Consider the following 19,264-nt stretch of genomic DNA (forward strand, 5'->3'; position numbering starts at 1 on the left):
CTCGGTGGAAAAGCTTTAAAATGTAGAAACCAGGAGAAACTAAGGAAAAGACCTATAAACAGTGTTTTGACCTTAAAGCCTGTACTATAACACTGCTATTTATAGTATCCAAAGAAAAAACAAACCAAAGACTTGTTTTGACCTGCTTTAAAAACTCTGTTCTGGCATTCTACCCAATCACTGGTCTCACAGCTTTAATACCTCCCGCCCACTGTCCTTATCTTTGACTGGTCGGTTTGAGGGAGGGCCTCTGGATGGACGTTTAATCAGCCTATCAGCTGTGTGGGTTCTGACCAGTGGATGGAGATCCTGTGGGACGGGCCAATCAGCTTTGAGGAGGAATCTTACAGGAGCCACTGGAATGTTCAGCAGCCATTTGGATTGGTCAGAGTTTCTGTCTGTGAGGACAAACAGACATTTGATTGGTCAGAGTTTTCTGTCCGTCAGTAAACCCCAGACACTCCAGGTAGAAGCTGCCATAAACTGATCTAGGTTCATATTACCTTGCCCCCAATCTTATCACTAACCATTAGAAGGATGAAAGAAATACTGTTTCTGACCCAGGATCAGTGATTAGGGGCTACTTCTACCTCCTTCACTGGAAGAGCAGACAGGGGAGGGGGGAAATCACCCTAGTAGAGGCTGCTAACCATGACCCATAACCCCTGACCCATTCCGTAGTGCTTTCTTCCTGTACGTGTTGAAACAGTAAAAATGAAAACCAAAGCTTTCTCCACTCCAGGGCAGGTAGCGTAGACTGTATGCAGTTATAATACCAAATCACTTTGACAAAATCACAGCAAGAAGTACAACCAAAGAATAATGTATTATATTTTGTAGCTGTTGTAAATAGTATTTTTAAAGACCTGAGTGTGACTGTTAACACTCTCATCTCCTCCTATCCCTCCATCTCTCCTCTCCTCCTATCCCTCCATCTCTCTCCTCCTATCCCTCCATCTCTCCTCTCCTCCTATCCCTCCATCTCTCCTCTCCTCCTATCCCTCCATCTCTCTCCTCCTATCCCTCCATCTCTCCTCTCCTCCTATCCCTCCATCTCTCTCCTCCTATCCCTCCATCTCTCCTCTCCTCCTATCCCTCCATCTCTCCTCTCCTCCTATCCCTCCATCTCTCCTCTCCTCCTATCCCTCCATCTCTCCTCTCCTCCTATCCCTCCATCTCTCTCCTTTTATCCCTCCATCTCTCCTCTCCTCCTATCCCTCCATCTCTCCTCTCCTCCTATCCCTCCATCTCTCTCCTCCTATCCCTCCAGCTCTCCTCTCCTCCTATCCCTCCATCTCTCCTCTCTTCCTCTCTCTCCATCTCTCAGTGGTGGAAAAAGTACCCAATTGTCATACTTTAAAAAAGTAAAGATACCTTAATGGAAAAGGAATCGAGTAAAAATGAAAGTCACCCAGTAAAATACTACTTGAGTAAAAGTCTAAAAGTATTTGGTTTGAAATATATTTAAGTATCAAAAGTAAATGTAATTGTAGGAATATTTTCTGTAGGAATGTAGTGAAGTAAAAGTAAAAGTTGTCAAAAATATAAATAGTAAGGTAACGTACAGATACCCCAAAAAACTACTTAAGTAGTACTTTAAAGTATTTTTACTTAAGTACTTACATTTACATTTTAGTCATTTAGCAGACGCTTTTATCCAGAGCGACTTACAGTTAGTGAGTGCATAAATTTTTCATACTTTACACCACTGCCATTTCTCCTCCTCTCATCCTCACCCAGTATCTCTCCTCTCCCTCCATTTCTCCCCTCCATCTCTCCATCTCACCTCAGTGGGTGTGGATGGATGCTATGCATGTCAGCACCAGGAAGAAAGCACTACAGTGGCCTTCTTTCCCAAAGTATGGGTCAAATTGTGTGGGGTTTACTGTCTATGGGCTTGGTTAGCTCCTTTGCTCCTCTCCATGTCTGCGGTACCAGTACTGTCTCTGGGCTGGGAGTGGGGGTATCTCTGCCTCTGTCTGTGGGTTACTGTAGCTCCTCTCCATGTTAATGAGTAATACATCAAATGAAGCAAAGCCAAGCGAGAGCTGCTTCCTCATGTCGAAAAGAAAACAACAAAGAAGAGGATAAAGAAAACTCTAAATGTGTTAAGACCTACTGATATTTTATAGTGTGAACCAAAGATGCTACCTCACTCAATTTCCATTTGTGATTTCTATCACTTTGATGATACCAAAGATAACCAAAGATTTTGTCATTGCACGGCCGACATGAGTGATGTGGATAGAAGGTTTACTGTATGTCCTTATCCTTACACCCCCCCCCCCCCCTTCTCCTCCCCCTGCTCTGCTTGGTCTCTCTTCATCTCTGCTCTCTAATTATAAAGCTATAGGTAGACATGATACTGAAGCTGTAGACTATGTTACCAAAACAACAAAGATGTTGACAACACTCTAGACATACATGTTAACAACATTCTAGAATGATGTTGACAACCTTTTAGACAGACGTTGACAACGTTCGGGAATGATATGTTGACAACGTTCTAGAATGTTGACAACATTGTACACAGACATGTTGACAACATTCTAGAATGATGTTGACAACGTTCTAGACAGACATGTTGAAAACGTTCTAGAATGATATGTTGACAACATTGAACGTTCTAAAATGACATGTTGACAACGTTCTATACAGACATGTTGACAACCTCTCTAAAACTCCCAGGACGAGTGCCTTGCTTGAACCAAAGTGTTAAACCACTGTTGACCTCTCTATGACCTCTCTGACCTTTGACCTTTTACTCTTTGAATACCTCAGCCTGCAGAGACGGGCCATTACTGAAGACTAAAGGAATATCTCTCACTCTCTCCCTCCTTCTCCTTCTCTCTCTCTCTCTCTCTCTCTCTCTCTCCCTTTTTCTCTTGCTCGCTCTCTCACAAGTGGTGCTTTCGCCAGCTCTACCATGCAATGAAACATACCAAAGGAATTTCTGATCTCCACTCCTGCTGATATACCAAAGCTCTTCTTCTTCTTCTTCTTCTTCTTCTTCTTCTTCTTCTTCTTCTTCTTCTTCTTCTTCTTCTTCTTCTTCTTCTTCTTCTTCTTCTTCTTCTTCTTCTTCTGTCTCCCCAGCCCCCCTCCCTCCCCTCTCCTCCCATCCTCTCTCCTCCCCTTTGAAGGAAGGCCCAGCACTCTGGCCGTGTTTGTCTCTGAATACCTCATAGTGAGACCTCTGTGGTTCTGTGGATAGAGAGTCAAAGTGGGTCAAGGAAGAACTCAACTAGTTTGGTAACTAATGTTGTTATTGTTACTTATTTCAAAAAGCTTTATGGTTCTTATTTATTCTGGACATTTGTTTTGGCAGAAGTGTTCTGTTTAAGGTCGCAGAGGACAAGTTTCAGGGTCTTGAGGTTTGAAACTTGTCTGGATGGAGAGATGAAGTGTACTATTTTGTTATCAGACATTGGGTACTTATTCCGATATTATAATGATGGTAGACTATTGTTTTTTACAGGGTAAAACCAACAACTGCTGTGATAATGTGTTCATATTTTTTAATTTTCTCTTCTTCTGTGTTGTGATGATTTCATTTTAATTTAATTGCGTTTTTGTATTATTGCTTAACCATTGCTTTAATTTATGCCTTAGTAGAAAATCTAGATTTGTATATAGTAGATTTTTTGAGCGAAAACAACCAAAAAAACAACCAAATGAACATTCAGTTTTGTGTTACAGCCTTATAACAGTCTCCTGCTTAGATCAGATGAAGGAGTGGGTTTGTATACTTCTTCTCCTGTATCTCAGCTCCGTCGCTTCATCATGTGTTCTGAACACTGCCAGAGACCACACCATTGCCCTGACAACGGGCTGACACACATCTGACACTACATCCTGTTTCCTATTTAGTGCACTACTTCTGCCCAGAACCCTATGGCTAATCCCTGGATCCCTGTGATCAGGACAACATTGAAAATCAGGATCAGGATTTGGACTAGGGGCTATGTTAGTTTCATATGAATGGAAGATAATGTCAGAAAACCAAGAATTTCTGATTATTCAGGATAAATCACATCTCTACTAACCCAAACCCTATGGCTCTATTCAAAAGTAGTGCACTGTATAGGGTGTCATTTCAGATGCAGACAAAAGTTCTACAGTTGGTACGTACTTTGCTCAACCGCTGTCAAACAAGCAGCAGTGTGTAATGTGTTTTCTATTCTTTTGACTTTTACATTTTTATTTTAATAGTATTAATAATAATAATGAACATCCAAAGATTTCTAAAACAAACCAAAAAGTGGAGAAAAAAAGGAAAAATAAACGATGTAAAATGTTTGAAAAAGCACTGGCATTTGTGAGTTTAGGAGATGTTGAGTTTTGATTTGCCATTCGCAGCACGGGTATAGATGTTAGTAGAAGGCTGTAGGCCGGGGGCTTCTGTAGTCAAGGTTACTCAGCCGTGTAGGAAATGTCCTGTTTAAATGTACAATCTGAAGTGTTGTTTTAAACTAAACCAGGGCTGCAAGTCCTCTCAGTGTTGCTCAACCCAGTCCTCTGGTGCCTGACATTCATACTATAGGGCCAAGCCGAGCTGTAATGTGGTGGCCTGGTTACAAATGTGTGAATCAGGTATTGGACCACCAACCATTTCACATATTAGGTCTATTCCAACACTTGCACTCCTCTTTCAACTAAGTCAACTAATCATAAAGCCCTTGACTAGTTGAATCAGGTGTGTTAGTGTTGGAATACATCAGATATATGAAATAGTTGGTCCCTGAGGACTGATCTGAGTCACTTTGCTGTCTGATACACAGAGTGAGGTGGGTGGAGTTAGGGGGTGGGTGGAGTTAGTGGTGGGATGGGTGGGGTCTGGGCGGGGCAGCAGGCCTTCCAGGGGTGGGGTCACAGAGCTTGTTCTGAACTGCATCTCAAATTAAATCCTATTCCATATAGGTGATGTAGTGCATTAGGTAGGGAATATGGTGTGATGAAGTGCCCTATATAGGGATTAGGGTGTGATTTGAAACACAGGCCTCTTATTCATAATATTGTGTCTCTGCCGCCTAGCTCCACCCCGTGTCTGTTGTTTGGTGCAAACTCGTGTAATGACAATGAGCAAAGTCTAATAAACCTACTAAGAAACTTGTGTGTGTATATGGGTGGGACAGCACTTCTCTGGTCTGTGTGTGTGTGTGGTCAGTGAACTCAGTTTAGCAGCTTTAAGCTGTTTAGTGCTCATCTAATTTCTCAGTAGTGTGGCCTTCCTTCTTAGAACAGGCCCTGTTACAATGGATCCTGACACAGTTAAGTGGAGTCCAGATGTTTTAGCTTTCAGCCCTCTGTTACTTTCTCTTGCATTCAATCTCCACAGGCCATACAGTTCAATGGGAATAGCCCTGCAGACAAGAGTAGTTACATTGTAGAACTAGACAGGCTGTGTGTGTGAGTATGTGTGTGTGAGTATGTGTGGGTGTGTGTGTGTGTGTGTGTGTGTGGTTTGTGTGTGTGTGTGTGTGTGGTGTGTATGTGCATGCGCCATGCTTGCGTGCATATATTTGTCTGTCTGTCTGTGTGTGTGTTTCTGTGTGCTTCTGTACATGTGTGTGTTACTGTGTGTGTCCCAAATCATGCTGAGTCTCATCACAGTACTGCAGCGCCTGAGACAATCAGACGTTTGGGCAAATCTGAGGTGGTACCCTATTCCCTACAAAAGTAGTGTGCTAAAGGCAATAGGGTGTCATTTTAAATGTGAAAACACTAATACAATAAAGGGGGGTGAGCCCCTCACTGGGGGGTAGGTTTGCAAAAAAATCCCTGGTTTACCTGAAATCACAGTTGGAGGTTACCCGGAATCGGGAGGAAATAAAGCAGGAAATCCGGAATCCTCCAACCAGGACTTCTGGAAAACCAGGGAATTTATTGAAAGTTCCAGGAATTTTGTAACCTTTCTTGGGGCCTCTTCCAGAGATGACTCATATATTATAAAGAGTTCTGGAAGGTTTTGTTGAACAAAAAAAATACCTAAACCAACTCGCTGACATTTATTTCCAAAGAGAACCCAGTAGTTGTTTCTGCATTTTCCAGTTCACACTGAGTTGTTCTGGTGTAAACCAGCCAGTGACAGGCGTCCATTGTTCTTTTTTCCATCTATCCTTCCTCTGAAGCCGTCTGTCCTTCATATCAATCATCATAGTCTCTAGTTGTGTTTCTGTGTGTGATGGGCTAGAGGGATGTTGGGCTAGGTGTCACTCTCTCAGGCTCGTATAGAGGTGCACAGTTCTTGGCCCATATTCACAAAGCGTCTCACAGTAGGCGTGCTGATCTAGGATCATTTTTTCCCTTTGAATCCTAATAAATCAGTGGGGAGACTTTCTCCTAGATCAGTACTCCTACTCTAAGACACTTTGTCCTCATGGGCCACAGTATCTCATAGCTTGATTGGTTTTATCATATAGGTTCTAATACTCTTGGCTTTGCTGCTGCTCTCTCAGTGCTGTGCAACATCTGCTGTGTTTGCTAAACAAAACAAACATTGGAATACAAATAATAAAGAGAAGCAAGTAATGATGTCATCCAGCTTTAGTTTTTCAGTGTTCAAATTTAACCTTTTCTGCAGTCACTAAAAAGTAGAAAATAAACAGTTGGAATTGCAGCATCTGACTCGTGTCATTTCCTTCACTATTGATGTTAGACTCAAAAGTGTATTTCATATGTATGTAGTAGATACAATTTGTTTTGAACTGCAACTGGCACCTACCCCCCACATGTTCTTTTAAATGCCCACTGATACACTGCACTTCTACTCTTCCACCACTAGATCTCAACATAACACAGTATAACTCAGTCACCTGCAGAGGGATTCCTCCAGCTGATACAGTATGTTGTTCTACTGAGGTCTCTTTGTGTTGTCATCATCACAGATCATACAGGGTTTCCTTTGTTCCAAGCATGTCAAATGAGGCAAAACTGACCCTTTAAAATGTGTTTTCTGTTTATTTAATTGAATGTCCCACCCATCCAGACTGTAGGACAGGTTGTATAGAGAATGGATCAGGGAGTGGAGACAGACATGCCATAGTTGCATAACAGGTTATCTGTCAGTAGCATTTGTTTTGGAATCACACATGCGTGCGAACACACACGCACAACCATCAAGATAGTTTCAATGATGACCTTCAAGAGCAAGCAGCTTATAGGTCAACAAGTTTGAGTGCAATAATGAAATACACTACATGACCAAAAGTATGTGGACACCTGCTCGTCGAACATCTCCTTCCAAAATCATGAGCATTAATATGGAGTTGGTCCCCCCTTTGCTGCTATAACAACCTCCACTCTTCTGGGAAGGCTTTCCACTAGATGTTGGAACATTGCTGCGGGGACTTGCTTCCATTCAGCCTCAAGAGCATTAGTGAGGTCGGGCACTGATGTTGGGCAATTAGGCCTGGCTCGCAGTTGGCGTTCCAATTCATCCCAAAGGTGCTCGATAGGGTTGAGGTCAGGGCTCTGTGCAGGTCAGTCAAGTTCTTTCACACCGATCTCGACAAACCATTTCTGTATGGACCTCGCTTTGCGCACGGGGGTATTGTCATGCTGAAACAGGAAAGGGCCATCCCCAAACTTTTGCCACGAATTTGGAAGCACAGAATCATCAAACTCCCGACAAACAGTTCTTGTGCTGACGTTGCTTCCAGAGGCAGTTTGGAAATCGGTAGTGAATGTTGCTTCAGCACTTGGCGGTCCTGTTCTGTGAGCTTGTGTGGCCTACCACTTCAAGGCTGAGAAGTTGTTGCTCCTAGACGTTTCCACTTCACAATAACAGCACTTACAGTTGAGCGGGGCAGCTCTAGCAGGGCATACATTTGACGAAGTGACGTGTTGGAAAGGTGGCATCCTATGACGTTACCACGTTGAAAGTCACTGAGCTCTCCAGTAAGGCCATTCTACTGACAATGTTTGTCTATGGAGATTGCATGGCTGTGTGCTCAATTTAATACACCTGTCAACAACAGATGTGGCTGAAATAGCCAAATCCACTAATTTGAAGGGGTGTCCACATACTTTTGTATATAAAGTGTAGCAAGGAAGCCACCCTTTGTCATTTTGAACTGACAGCGACCTCTATTTCTCAGGCTGGGTCAAGGACTCCACCTAGTCATTGTGTTACGTTATGACAGCACTGCAGTGGTAGGATTTATTGTTGCTCTGAATTTATTGTTGCTCTGAGTGGATCTATGACCATTTTTCCTCTGTGAGCAATACATGGTTAACAATATTACTCAAAATGATCAATAGTGAGCACTGAGTAATAAATAAAACATCCCTAATCTTATTATATGCCTACTGAGAGCTGGTGGCCTGGATTCCTGTTGTCATTATTGACCGATTCAATGTATTCACTTTCAAAGACAATCAAAGCACTGATTACTATTCACAGTTCAAACAAAGAACATCTCAAATTTGAATTGTCAAAGTGCTCCAATATTATCACACTTTTCATCTGGCCTATGCTGCGTTCACGTGCTGTTAGAGTTATCAGAAGTTCCTAGTCACTTCGCAGTCGATCCTCCAAATGAGCATTACAAGTGGGAAACTCTGAGAAAATTGCCTCCTGAGTTAGCGACGTTGTGACGTTTCACCAATGACCTTTTATCTTGTCAACCAAAAAAGGACAACTACAATATGGGTAAAATGTAGCTACTTTGACCATATTGTCAATGTTCAACAATTTAAACAAGCCAGCTAACTTTATTATAAACAACGTTAGCTCGCTGGAAACAGCAGAGGGTGCACCCCCCTATTCACATCGACGGGACCGCAGTGGAGAAGGTGGAAAGCTTCAAGTTCCTTGGCGTACCCATCACTGACAAACTGAAATGGTCCACCCATGCAGACAGTGTGGTGAAGAAGGTGCTACAGAGCCTCTTCAACCTCAGGAGGCAGAAGAAATTTGGCTTGGCACCTAAAACACTCACAAACTTTTACAGATGCACAATTGAGAGCATCCTGTCGGGCTGTATCAGTGCCTGGTACGGCAACTGCACCACCCGCAACCGCAGGGCTCTCAGAGGGTGGTGCGGTCTGCCGAACCCATTTCCGGGGGCAATCTACCCACCCTCCAAGACACCTACAGCACCCGATGTCACAGGAAGGCCAAAAAGATAATCAAGGAGATCAACCACCCGAGCCACTGCCTGTTCACCCAGGCTATCATCCAGAAGGCGAGGTCAGTACAGGTGCATCAAAGCTGGGACTGAGAGAATTAAAAACAGCTTCTATCTCAAGGCCATCAGACTGTTAAATAGCCACCACTAGCACATTAGAGGCCTCTGCTGCCTATTGAAATCACTGGCCACTTTAAGAAATGGAACACTCATCACTTTAATAATGTTTACATATCTGGCACTCATATATCTCATATTATATTCTATAATTTTCTACTGTATCTTAGTCCATGCTGCTCTGTCATTGCTTGTCCATATATGTATATATTCTTAAATTCCATTCCTTACTAGATTTGTGTGTATTGGGTATATGTTGTGAAATTGTTAGATATTACTTGTTAGATATTACTGCACCATTGGAGCTAGAACACAAGCATTTCGCTACACCCGCAATAACATCTGCTAAACACCTGTATGTGACAAATAACATTTGATTTGATTTATAAAGCTAGCTAAAATCTGCTAATCATATTGGTTGAAGAATTATTCAGACCAAAAAGCACATTAATAAAATGAACTCATATTTCCGACATCACAACTACGAAATATAAAACTCAGAGGAGCAACACGTGAACGCATCACTAATCTGTATCTGAACAAAATGTTCACATAAAAAATAATACACGTGCAGACGTGAACGCGCATTCAATCCACCATCCAATCAAAGCTGAGCAGTGGCCGTCCCGCTACAATGTATCAATCCTGGCCTGCGGTACCCTTACACAGAGTTATATTGTTACTTTGAACCGTGTTTTAGTGTATGGTATTTGTTGTCATCTTGACACATTGTCAAACTGTAACCAAAAAGTTTAGAGATCACGGTTGCTATCGCAGCAGGTTCACTCGAGGGCAGATACAGGAAAGTGGTCTAGCTGTTGTTGGGACACGTGACTCAGAAAAGACTGCGCTGATCTGTTTTGACAAGGGGACATTGGTAGAGAGAGGGGAAGGGGGAGAGAGCACACAAAATAGTTTATGGATAAGAAAGAGCACAAAATATAATTTTGTTGCGAACGGTATGCGCCTGTACTGTGTTATCGAGTTGGACGAAGTTAGCTAGCCAGCGAACCGTTGTTTTGGAGGAAGAAAAAATCTCGCTAACCGCTGCAACGAGTTGGGAAATAGATGGTCAGCTTTGTTTTCTGACAAACTTTTGATATGAGAGAAAGCTAACCAACAATAACTAGGTAACTGACAAGGGATGTGGCTACTTTACCTCACTATGTTTCAAGACGACAAGTGTAGCCGATGCTTCTGGACAACACAACGTTTAGCTATCTAGCTAACGTTGGCTGTTTTTCAGAATGATCCGTTGAACGAGGTCTGTCCTCTAGACTCGAGCCCACTGTTAGCTGAGGTGGATCACTCTAGCTACCTGCGCGTGGGGGTTGGGGTGTTTGTTTGAGAAGGTTGTCATCAGATCAGATGCCTGTGTGTTGTTTGCTTGGTCAGCTAGCTAAAGCCACGTTAGCTAAGCCAAGTAGGTGAGGTTACAGTAGCACAACAAGCTGAAAGAGAGAGAGATGCTTCGTGACGGGACTACTGCTGTGGTTTTGGTGGTGGAATTTGAGACGTTTATTTTTGGGGGGTAGACAGTCAGGTTGTCAGCTCAATGCCTTGTTGGCTAACTAGGTGGTTGACAAACCAATAGCTCGGAGCTAATCTATCGTTTGACGGTCAGATTTAGCTAGCTAGCTCAACTGTACGTTGGCCAGTTAACAGTGCGACTCGATGGACCTGTACAGTAGCAGTTTGCTAACAAAGCGTTGCTTTGTCAGGTAGGGGGCGATTGGCAGCATACAGGCTACCCAGCTGGTATTGTTGCTTAATGCAGTAAGTCAGCAATCCTTTGGAAGATTTGGATCCACACATTCAGACACACATCATTATATTGCTGTCAGGGCTGTGTGGACGGGAGTCTTCAGACCGAAGACAGACAGACATAAGAGGCTGCCAGATTCCCAGAGGGATCCAGATGACACTGGCTAACATGAAACCAGAGCGAGGTAAGCTGATCTACAAGGATTTATTCCATGCCAACTAGCAGTAGCTATACTGTTAATGGTATGCGTCTGTGTGAGCCTACACTACAGTGCCAATCATTGCAGTACTAATAGGGTCATGATGATCATATTGAAATTATCCATCGTTGGCAGTGTGTGTTGTTGGACCAGCAGAATGTAGCCAGCCAGGCAGTCCCCCGGAAGAGGGAGAGGAATCGGGGGCAGAGAGTGATGTAACAGCTGGTTAACTTGCTTGCTGCCTGCCTGTGTTGATAACAAAGTCAACCTGACCCAGTGAGGCCACGGAAATTAGGACGTTCTGACTGCCAAATTACACAATGGATAGGTTAACAACATGGCTACAGATATCTGAGCAGTGGTTCAATTATAACAACATAATGTCATCTTGTCATTTCTGTAAAAAAGCTGTTTTTGGGGAACAAAACGCACCAGGTCACACTGACATGGTGGAACAGCTGACTGCATGATAAAGCCGCTCAAGCTTCCTTTGTGTGCCTGAGAGCTCTGCGTTATTCTGTCAGTCTCTGGTATGGGTATGCTGCAATGCTCAAAGGCCTTTGTTCGAACTGAACATCTTCACTGTGACCCGGAATCATCACCATGATCAGAGACTTCGATCTGCTCTCTGCCTGCTGTACTGTCTGTGTGTTAACATGATGTATGATTTACATGAAGCCTGCTGGGCAGCCAGCTTTGTTTGTTTTCATGTCAGGGTTATGCAACCACAGCAGCAGTGGTCTGTAATGCCAGCTCTATTAGGAATACATGGACTGTATTTTATGCACCCTGCCTGCCTGCTTGGACATAGTCTACTAATGTAGTGATTGCTTCAACATGCTTGTCATTAATCCAAGGTTGGTTATGATTCTTGTAGGGACAACAACAGCAGCAGCTCATTGGAGTTCAGAGCAGCTAGCTGATACTCTTTGGCCTTATCACATTACAGTCAATCAGAAGACATTCAGCCTCTGTTTGTTTTGGTTACCACCAAACATGGAGTCAAACAATAGGCCTGTCTCTATCTACTGTTCTGAGGCCTGTAGTAAGGCAATATTCCTATCTATATCTTCTGTTCTGAGATCTGTAGTAAGACAATAGGCCTGTCTCTTCTGTACTAGCTCTGTCTCTATCTACTGGGACCTGTTGTCACTAGTCAGACAATAGGCAGGGCCTGTAACTACTTCAGAGGTTTGATGTGGTCACACAGCAACCACTGTCAGACAAAGGAAGCACAATCAGAGATAGTTTTTCCTACCACACAACAAAGCCCACACCATCAGTGTCCTACACCCCATCCTACAGCCTACTGACACTGTAACATGACTCCCTACCCAATGTCAGGGTGTAAACATGTCCTCCAACACCACAAGGCTGAGATTTAACCCCTGTCCTGAACACACTGACTGGCTTTACCTTTAATAATAACCCAGGGTTCATGGCTCTGACATATGGGCCATGGATGTGGTAAACACACACTGTACATATAGTAATTAAATCACACACACTTACTGTACTACACACTGCAGATGTTTTGTTGTTGTTGCATGGCCAATTGTAAACAACTACACACACACACTTTTACTGAGCTAGAGAGACAGATCTGGCCTTTCCTGCTGGATCACAAGTTACTGTAGTTGGACTACATTTACATTTTAGTAATCTAGCAGACGCTCTTATCCAGAGCGACTTACAGTAGTGAGTGCATACATTTTCAAATTTGTTTGTACTGGTCCCCCGTGGGAATCAAACCCACAACCCTGGCGTTGCAAGTGCCATGCTCTACCAGCTGAGCCACACGGGACTCCACCCGTTCTTTCCCTTACCCCTCATATAGATTATGTGTGCTGTTTGCTCCCTGTCGGTCTGTCACAGTGGTTCTATTAATAATGTCTAATTGCAATAGAAGCTGCTCTGGAGCAGTTCACATATGACAGGCCAGCCGATGCTCCCTCTGTTCTATTGTTATTATGGGACATACTGTTCCTCTGGTGGAAAAAGCAGACAGACTGCCGTCCCTGTACTCCTCTGACACTATCTCTCTCCTCCATTTGTCCTGATCCCGTTCTCCTCTCCTTTCCTGTCTTATCCTCTCCTGCTCCTCCCAGACCCCCTCTCTCCTCTGTCATCTCCCTGGCGAGGAAGGTGTTTACTGAGCATTCTAGCCTCTACACTGAACTAGTGAGAGGAGTTAGTTTCTCTAGGCTTTAGCCCAGTAGGCTTACCCTGTCTTGATTCACACACCCACAATGTAACGGAGAGAATGTTTAGAGAACCTTTTCTTGTTTAAAAAAAAAATGCTTTACTTGTTATACAAATTCTGATTCACAAGCGCTTTTTCTTCAACTTTAGATTGCAACCGTGTGTGTGAGAAAGGGAGCCATCACAGTGCAGGGTTTAGCTCAGTGCTAAGTGAAGTCATCTGACTGACTTGTTGTTCAACATGTAGGCTAGTGCTGTGGCCCCTGTGCTGGCTGAGAGAAACTAACACAACCAGAGGATTATTTGAATCAGCTGTGTAGTGCTAGCGCCAAAACCCCTTGGGGTCCCGACGACCGAGTTTGGGAAACCCTGCCCTAACTCTAATTGTAACACTAAACCTAACCCCTAAGCTTAAAATAGCCTTTGTCCTCCCACGAGGGAGAATTTTCCTTGTTTTACTATCCTTGTGGGTACAACGATAGAAGAACCAACCCACATATTTACTTACACACACACACACACACACACACACACACACAGCTGTAACAGATCTCATAAAGAGCCATGGCAGAACAGTCACAAAAGAGGAAGGAAACGGTCGGATGTCACACACACACACACTAAGAACATAGGCTACAACACACACATGAGCTCACAATGAGTCGTGTTTCTGGAGAGGAAAGAATAAGGGAAGAGAGACGAGGAGGACAAGAAGAATAGAGGGAAGGTGAAGAGAAGAAGAAACAGAACGTTCCTGGTCACTAAAGGCATATCCAAGCTTTCTTTACATAAAGGTCTACTGGAACGTGCCCCAGAATCAGTGTGGTTTGTTGTTTGTTTGGAGGTGTTTCCTGTTGAAGGTCTAACAAGGCGTCTCAGGGGACGTCCACACCCCTCGCAGACAGATTACCCCTTAGCCCATCCCACAAGGCCCAGAACTGCCAGGAGAGCACAGAGTTGAGTGAACTCTCACCGATAGCCAAGCCCGACAGGACAATCGCAGACAGTCAATCTGACTATTATGCCAGCCTCTCCTTCTTGCAGTGATTCACCTACAACAGGTGTTTTGTTATTCACCATACACACAGGCGGGTACAACAGAACAGGTGTTATGTTATTCACCAACCAGACAGAATGACATTCAGGTATGACGACAGGTGTTTTCTCACAGAAAGGGTCAGACACATCTGGTCACTGGGGTGTAGGCTGATGTTGTGTTTTGACGTGACATGTTGTGTTTTGAAGTGCTGACTGTCTTTGTAGACCTCTGGCCAACCAAAACATGCCTATTCATTTGTCAATAATAATAAACCTGTTATTATTAAAGGTGCGGTGTGTAACTTTTGAACACAAAAGGGCTCTGACAGGTTCCTGTGTTAGCCGGTACTGTAGTTCAGTTCCAGTTCAGCATGTGATTCGGCTCCAACCAGTCCTCCCAGTAATGCTCTTATGTAACTGTGGGGGTCTTATCTGGCTCACGCTTGCCTGACACACACACACGTGTACACACACACACACATAGGCTCATGCTCACACACACAAGCTCAGTGGTCACTCGGGCTCACGCTTGACACACACGCACTCACTCTAACTCAGGCTCAATGGTTGCTCTGGCTCAGAACCACCACGGGACGTAAGTGTGCTGATCCAACCGGTTCTGTGTTAGTGACATCATCAGCTCCTGGGTGCCTATCACCTCCTGTGCCGCTGTGGCTCCTCCCCCATGGTTGCGCAGAGCCAACCGGCAACCAGCTCAGCAGGAAAAGTAGGAACCATCTGGCCCGCTCAGTTTCCTCCTGGCATTGGGAAGGATTAGCAGAGCGGACCACTCTCTATGCCTGCCCTGGCCCATATAGAATGCTCTGTGATATGGGCTCCATGTCAATAGTCTATATTGACTTCTTCTTCTCTCCCCTTCCTCACTGATGTGAAAGACCTGGACAAATCTATCTAAAATATTGCTGTCCAAGCCTGTCTGTGTTTAGAATCAGATCAGTGCATATCAAGAAGAGGGGACAAGATGAGGAAACCACTTTAGAGGAGACGAGGAGAGGAAGGTAACAGACTTGACAATTTCTCACACATTCCTTAGTTGGAGCTGAGTAGTGTCCCCTTGCTGGGTCAGAGTCCTCTTTGCCAACAACAACACACCTCCCTCCAACAGTCAGCCAACAGCTTTACTGTTCTAAACATGGCCGCCCACCACCATGCATGGCTGTCTTCTCTCACTCACATGCTGATGCTATATCTGAGATGAACTCCCACATGGTTAGAGTCAGCTGGCTGCTTGTTCTGTTGCTTTATTTTAGTAACAAGGCCAACACAGTCCTACCCAGATGATTGGTCTGCCTGTGCTGTGCCCATTTTTTAAAGGCATCTGGAAACCGAGCTGTCTATTGACACATGATATCTAGGTTTGATCCATTGAATACAGTTGAAGTCGGAAGTTTACATACACTTAGGTTGGAGTCATTAAAACTAGTTTTTCAACCACTCCACACATTTCTTGTTAGCAAACTATAGTTTTGGCAAGTCGGTTAGGACATCTACTTTGTGCATGACACAAGTAATCTTTCCAACAATTGTTTACAGACAGATTATTTCACTTATAATTCACTGTATCACAATTCCAGTGGGTCAGAAGTTTACATACACTAAGTTTACTGTGCCTTTTAAACAGCTTGGAAAATTCCAGAAAATGATGTCATGGCTTTAGAAGCTTCTGATAGGCTAATTTGCATAATTTGAGTCAATTGGAGGTGTACCTGTGGATGTATTTCAAGGCCTACCTTCAAACTCAGTGCCTCTTTGCTTGACATCATGGGAAAATCAAAAGAAATCAGCCAAGACCTCAGAAATAAAAGTGTAGACCTCCACAAGTCAGGCTCATCCTTGGGAGGAATTTCCAAATGCCTGAAGGTTCCACGTTCATCTGTACAAACAATAGTACGCAAGTTTAAACACCATGGGACCACGCAGCCATCATACCGCTCAGGAAGGAGACGCGTTCTGTCTCCTAGAGATGAACGTACTTTGGTGCGAAAAGAACAACAGTAAAGGACCTTGTGAAGATGCTGGAGGAAACGGGTACAAATGTATCTATATCCACAGTAAAATAAGTCCTATATCGACATAACCTGAAAGGCCGCTCAGCAAGGAAGAAGCCACTGCTCCAAAACTGCCATAAAAAGCCAGATTACGATTTGCAACAAAGATCTTACTTTTTGGAGAAATGTCCTCTGGTCTGATTAAACAAAAATAGACTGTTTGGCCATAATGACCATCGTTATATTTGGAGGAAAAAGAGGGACGCTTGCAAGCTGAAGAACACCATCCCAACCGTGAAGCACGGGGTGGCAGCATCATGCTGTGGGGGTGCTTTGCTGCAGGAGGTACTGGTGCACTTCACAAATAGATGGCATCAAGAGGAAGGAAAATTATGTGGATATTGAAGCAACAGCTCAAGACATCAGTCAGGAAGTTAAAGCTTGGTCGCAAATGAGTCTTCCAAATGGACAATGACCCCAAGCATACTTCCAAAGTTGTGGCAAAATGTCTTAAGGACAACAAAGTCAAGATATTGGAGTGGCCATCACAAAGCCCTGACCTCAATCCTATAGAAAATGTGTGGGCAGAACTGAAAAAGCGTGTGCGAGCAAGGAGGCCTACAAACCTGACTCCGTTACACCAGCTCTGTCAGGAGGAATGGGCCAAAATTCACCCAACTTATGGTGGGAAGCTTGTGGAAGGCTACCTGAAACGTTTGACCCAAGTTAAACAATTTAAAGGCAATGCTACCAAATACTAATTGAGTGTATGTAAACTTCTGACCCACTGGGAATGTGATGAAAGAAATAAAAGCTGAAATAAATAATTCTCTCTACTATTATTCAGATATTTCACATTCTTAAAATAAAGTGGTGATCCTAACTGACCTAAGACAGGGAATGTTTACTAGGATTAAATGTCAGGAATTGTGAAACTGAGTATAAATGTATTTGGCTAAGGTGTATGTAAACTTCCACCTTCAACTGTACATTGTGGAACATAGACAACTATCAGTAGCCTCTGGCCTGTACACGATTACCAGCAACAGAGGAATTGGTTAAAGCACAACTGGTTTGGCAAGTGGCCACCAGTCTAGATAGATAGATATCAATCAAATTCAATCAAATATATTTATAGAGCCCTTTTTACAACAGCAGTTGTCACAACGTGGTTATACAGAAACCAAGCCTAAAACCCCAGAGAGCAAGCAATGCAGATATAAAGGCACGGTGGCTAGGAAAAACTATCTAGAAAGGCAGGAACCTAGAGAGGAACCAGGCTCTGAGTGGTGGCCAGTCCTCTTCTGGCTGTTCTGGGTGGAGATTATAAGAGTACATGGCCATTAATGCCAGATTGTTCTTCAAGATGTTCAAATGTTCATAGAAGACCAGCAGGGACAACTAATAATCACAGTGGTTGTAGAGGGTGCAAGAGGTCAACACCTGGAGAGTTAATGTCAGTTGGCTTTTCATAGCCAGATAGATAGATGGACATGTCAGAGTCATCAGTCGTCTGACCTCTATCTGTAGCAGAGAAGAACCAGCCATGATCTGGCTAGGTCAGTCAGTCATACAGAGATATATTAGGCCTAGGCCCTGGCTGGCCAGCTCCAGTTCAGTTCAGCACTTTAAAAAGTCTGACTGCCACACTTTGGAGCGTTGTTGACGTTGCTAAATTTGTCCTCTGTGTCAGAAATGTAATCTCCTAAGAGCTGTAGGTCAGAGGTGTGTGTTTGGGGGTTGGCACATGCATGCGCACGTTCAACCAAGGCCAGATAGACCCGGCTCAACCAGCAGGAGAGACCTGCTGAGCGTGCTAAACACACCCACACAATCTGAATTCTCTAACATGTGGCTGATGGGGGCTGTAAACTCCTCAGAACCTAGGTTAAAGGGCAGAGCACAGACTATCAGTCTATAGAGTGTAGTGGTATCAGAGTCCGCTGTGGTGGCCATAGTGGGTACACAGCGGGGAGTACTACCTGGCTATCCTACCCTGTGCTGTGCCGGGCTCTCTGCCAGTTACGTAATCAGTATTAGTGGGACAAAGAGTGGGCTTTTACAGAGTGAGAGCACTGGCTCTGGAGATCTTTATACCCAGCCTAGTGAGGGCATGATCAGGGCTAGTCTGGTCAGAGTCACCTGTAATGGTAAACATCTCGCAGGCCTTCAGAGCTGACCCCAGTCCACACAGGATCATGATTAAAGCTTTAGCTAGGCTGAATGCTCTCGTTAGACTCGTCACTAGAGGTAGTGTTTTAAGTTAACGGTTGGTCAATAAGGGCTCAAGTAAAAGCTTAATCTGGTGTGTGTGTCTGTGAAAGCCCTTCTGTTGCAGCAGCTAGTAATGAAGGTTTGAGAGGTGTGTGTGTCCGTTGGGCCTGGTGTATGTGTGTGAGAGATCCAGACAAAAGCAGCCAGAGCAGCTGAGTTCACAGGAGCAGAAGGAGAAAACTGTACCGAACCCTCTAAGCCAATCAGAAGGCAGCTATGTGTGTTGCTATGCGTGCTGTGAATCTGCCCCTTTGTGTAAAGAGAGCGCGAGAGGGTGGGGGGGTAGATAGAGGGAACAAAGAGAGAGCTCTCAGGAAACTGTAAAGTTGAACATGGCTAAACTTCAAACTCTATTCTCTCTCTCTTGTTCCTGCATGTGATTTCAGGGCAGGCCAACATCACATGGAACAGGAAACTATATCTTTGTGTTGACAACACTTTTCTGTTTGCTTGCCACTACAGTGTAGGCTAGTTAGAAAAACATTAACTTAAATCAGAGCTCCTGTAGAGTGGGCTGGACTGCTGTCTG

The 19,264-nt window shown here is 44.0% G+C and overlaps 2 protein-coding genes across 2 annotated transcripts in view; one reads left to right on the forward strand and one right to left on the reverse strand.

The window, feature by feature from the left end:
• Nucleotides 1-10,447, reverse strand: LOC311120268 (uncharacterized protein). Its single transcript, XM_084194897.1, has 3 exons — nucleotides 10,408-10,447; nucleotides 2,943-3,204; nucleotides 1-398 (listed from the first exon to the last, which is right to left on the reverse strand). Exons 2-3 carry the CDS (start codon nucleotides 3,184-3,186, stop codon nucleotides 187-189), a joined length of 456 nt encoding a protein of 151 aa, XP_084051023.1. The 5' UTR covers nucleotides 3,187-3,204; nucleotides 10,408-10,447; the 3' UTR covers nucleotides 1-186.
• LOC311120265 (atos homolog protein A-like) overlaps nucleotides 10,443-19,264 on the forward strand; it is a 26,166-nt gene continuing 17,344 nt past the window's right edge. The window contains exon 1 of the mRNA XM_084194894.1: nucleotides 10,443-11,197. Coding sequence (XP_084051020.1) covers nucleotides 11,167-11,197 — 31 coding nt within the window. The 5' untranslated portion in view covers nucleotides 10,443-11,166. The remainder of the gene's footprint in view (nucleotides 11,198-19,264) is intronic.

This window comes from Coregonus lavaretus (genome assembly GCF_964263955.1).
Source record: "Coregonus lavaretus genome assembly, contig: HAP1_SCAFFOLD_161, whole genome shotgun sequence".
Taxonomy (NCBI): Eukaryota; Metazoa; Chordata; class Actinopteri; order Salmoniformes; family Salmonidae; genus Coregonus; species Coregonus lavaretus.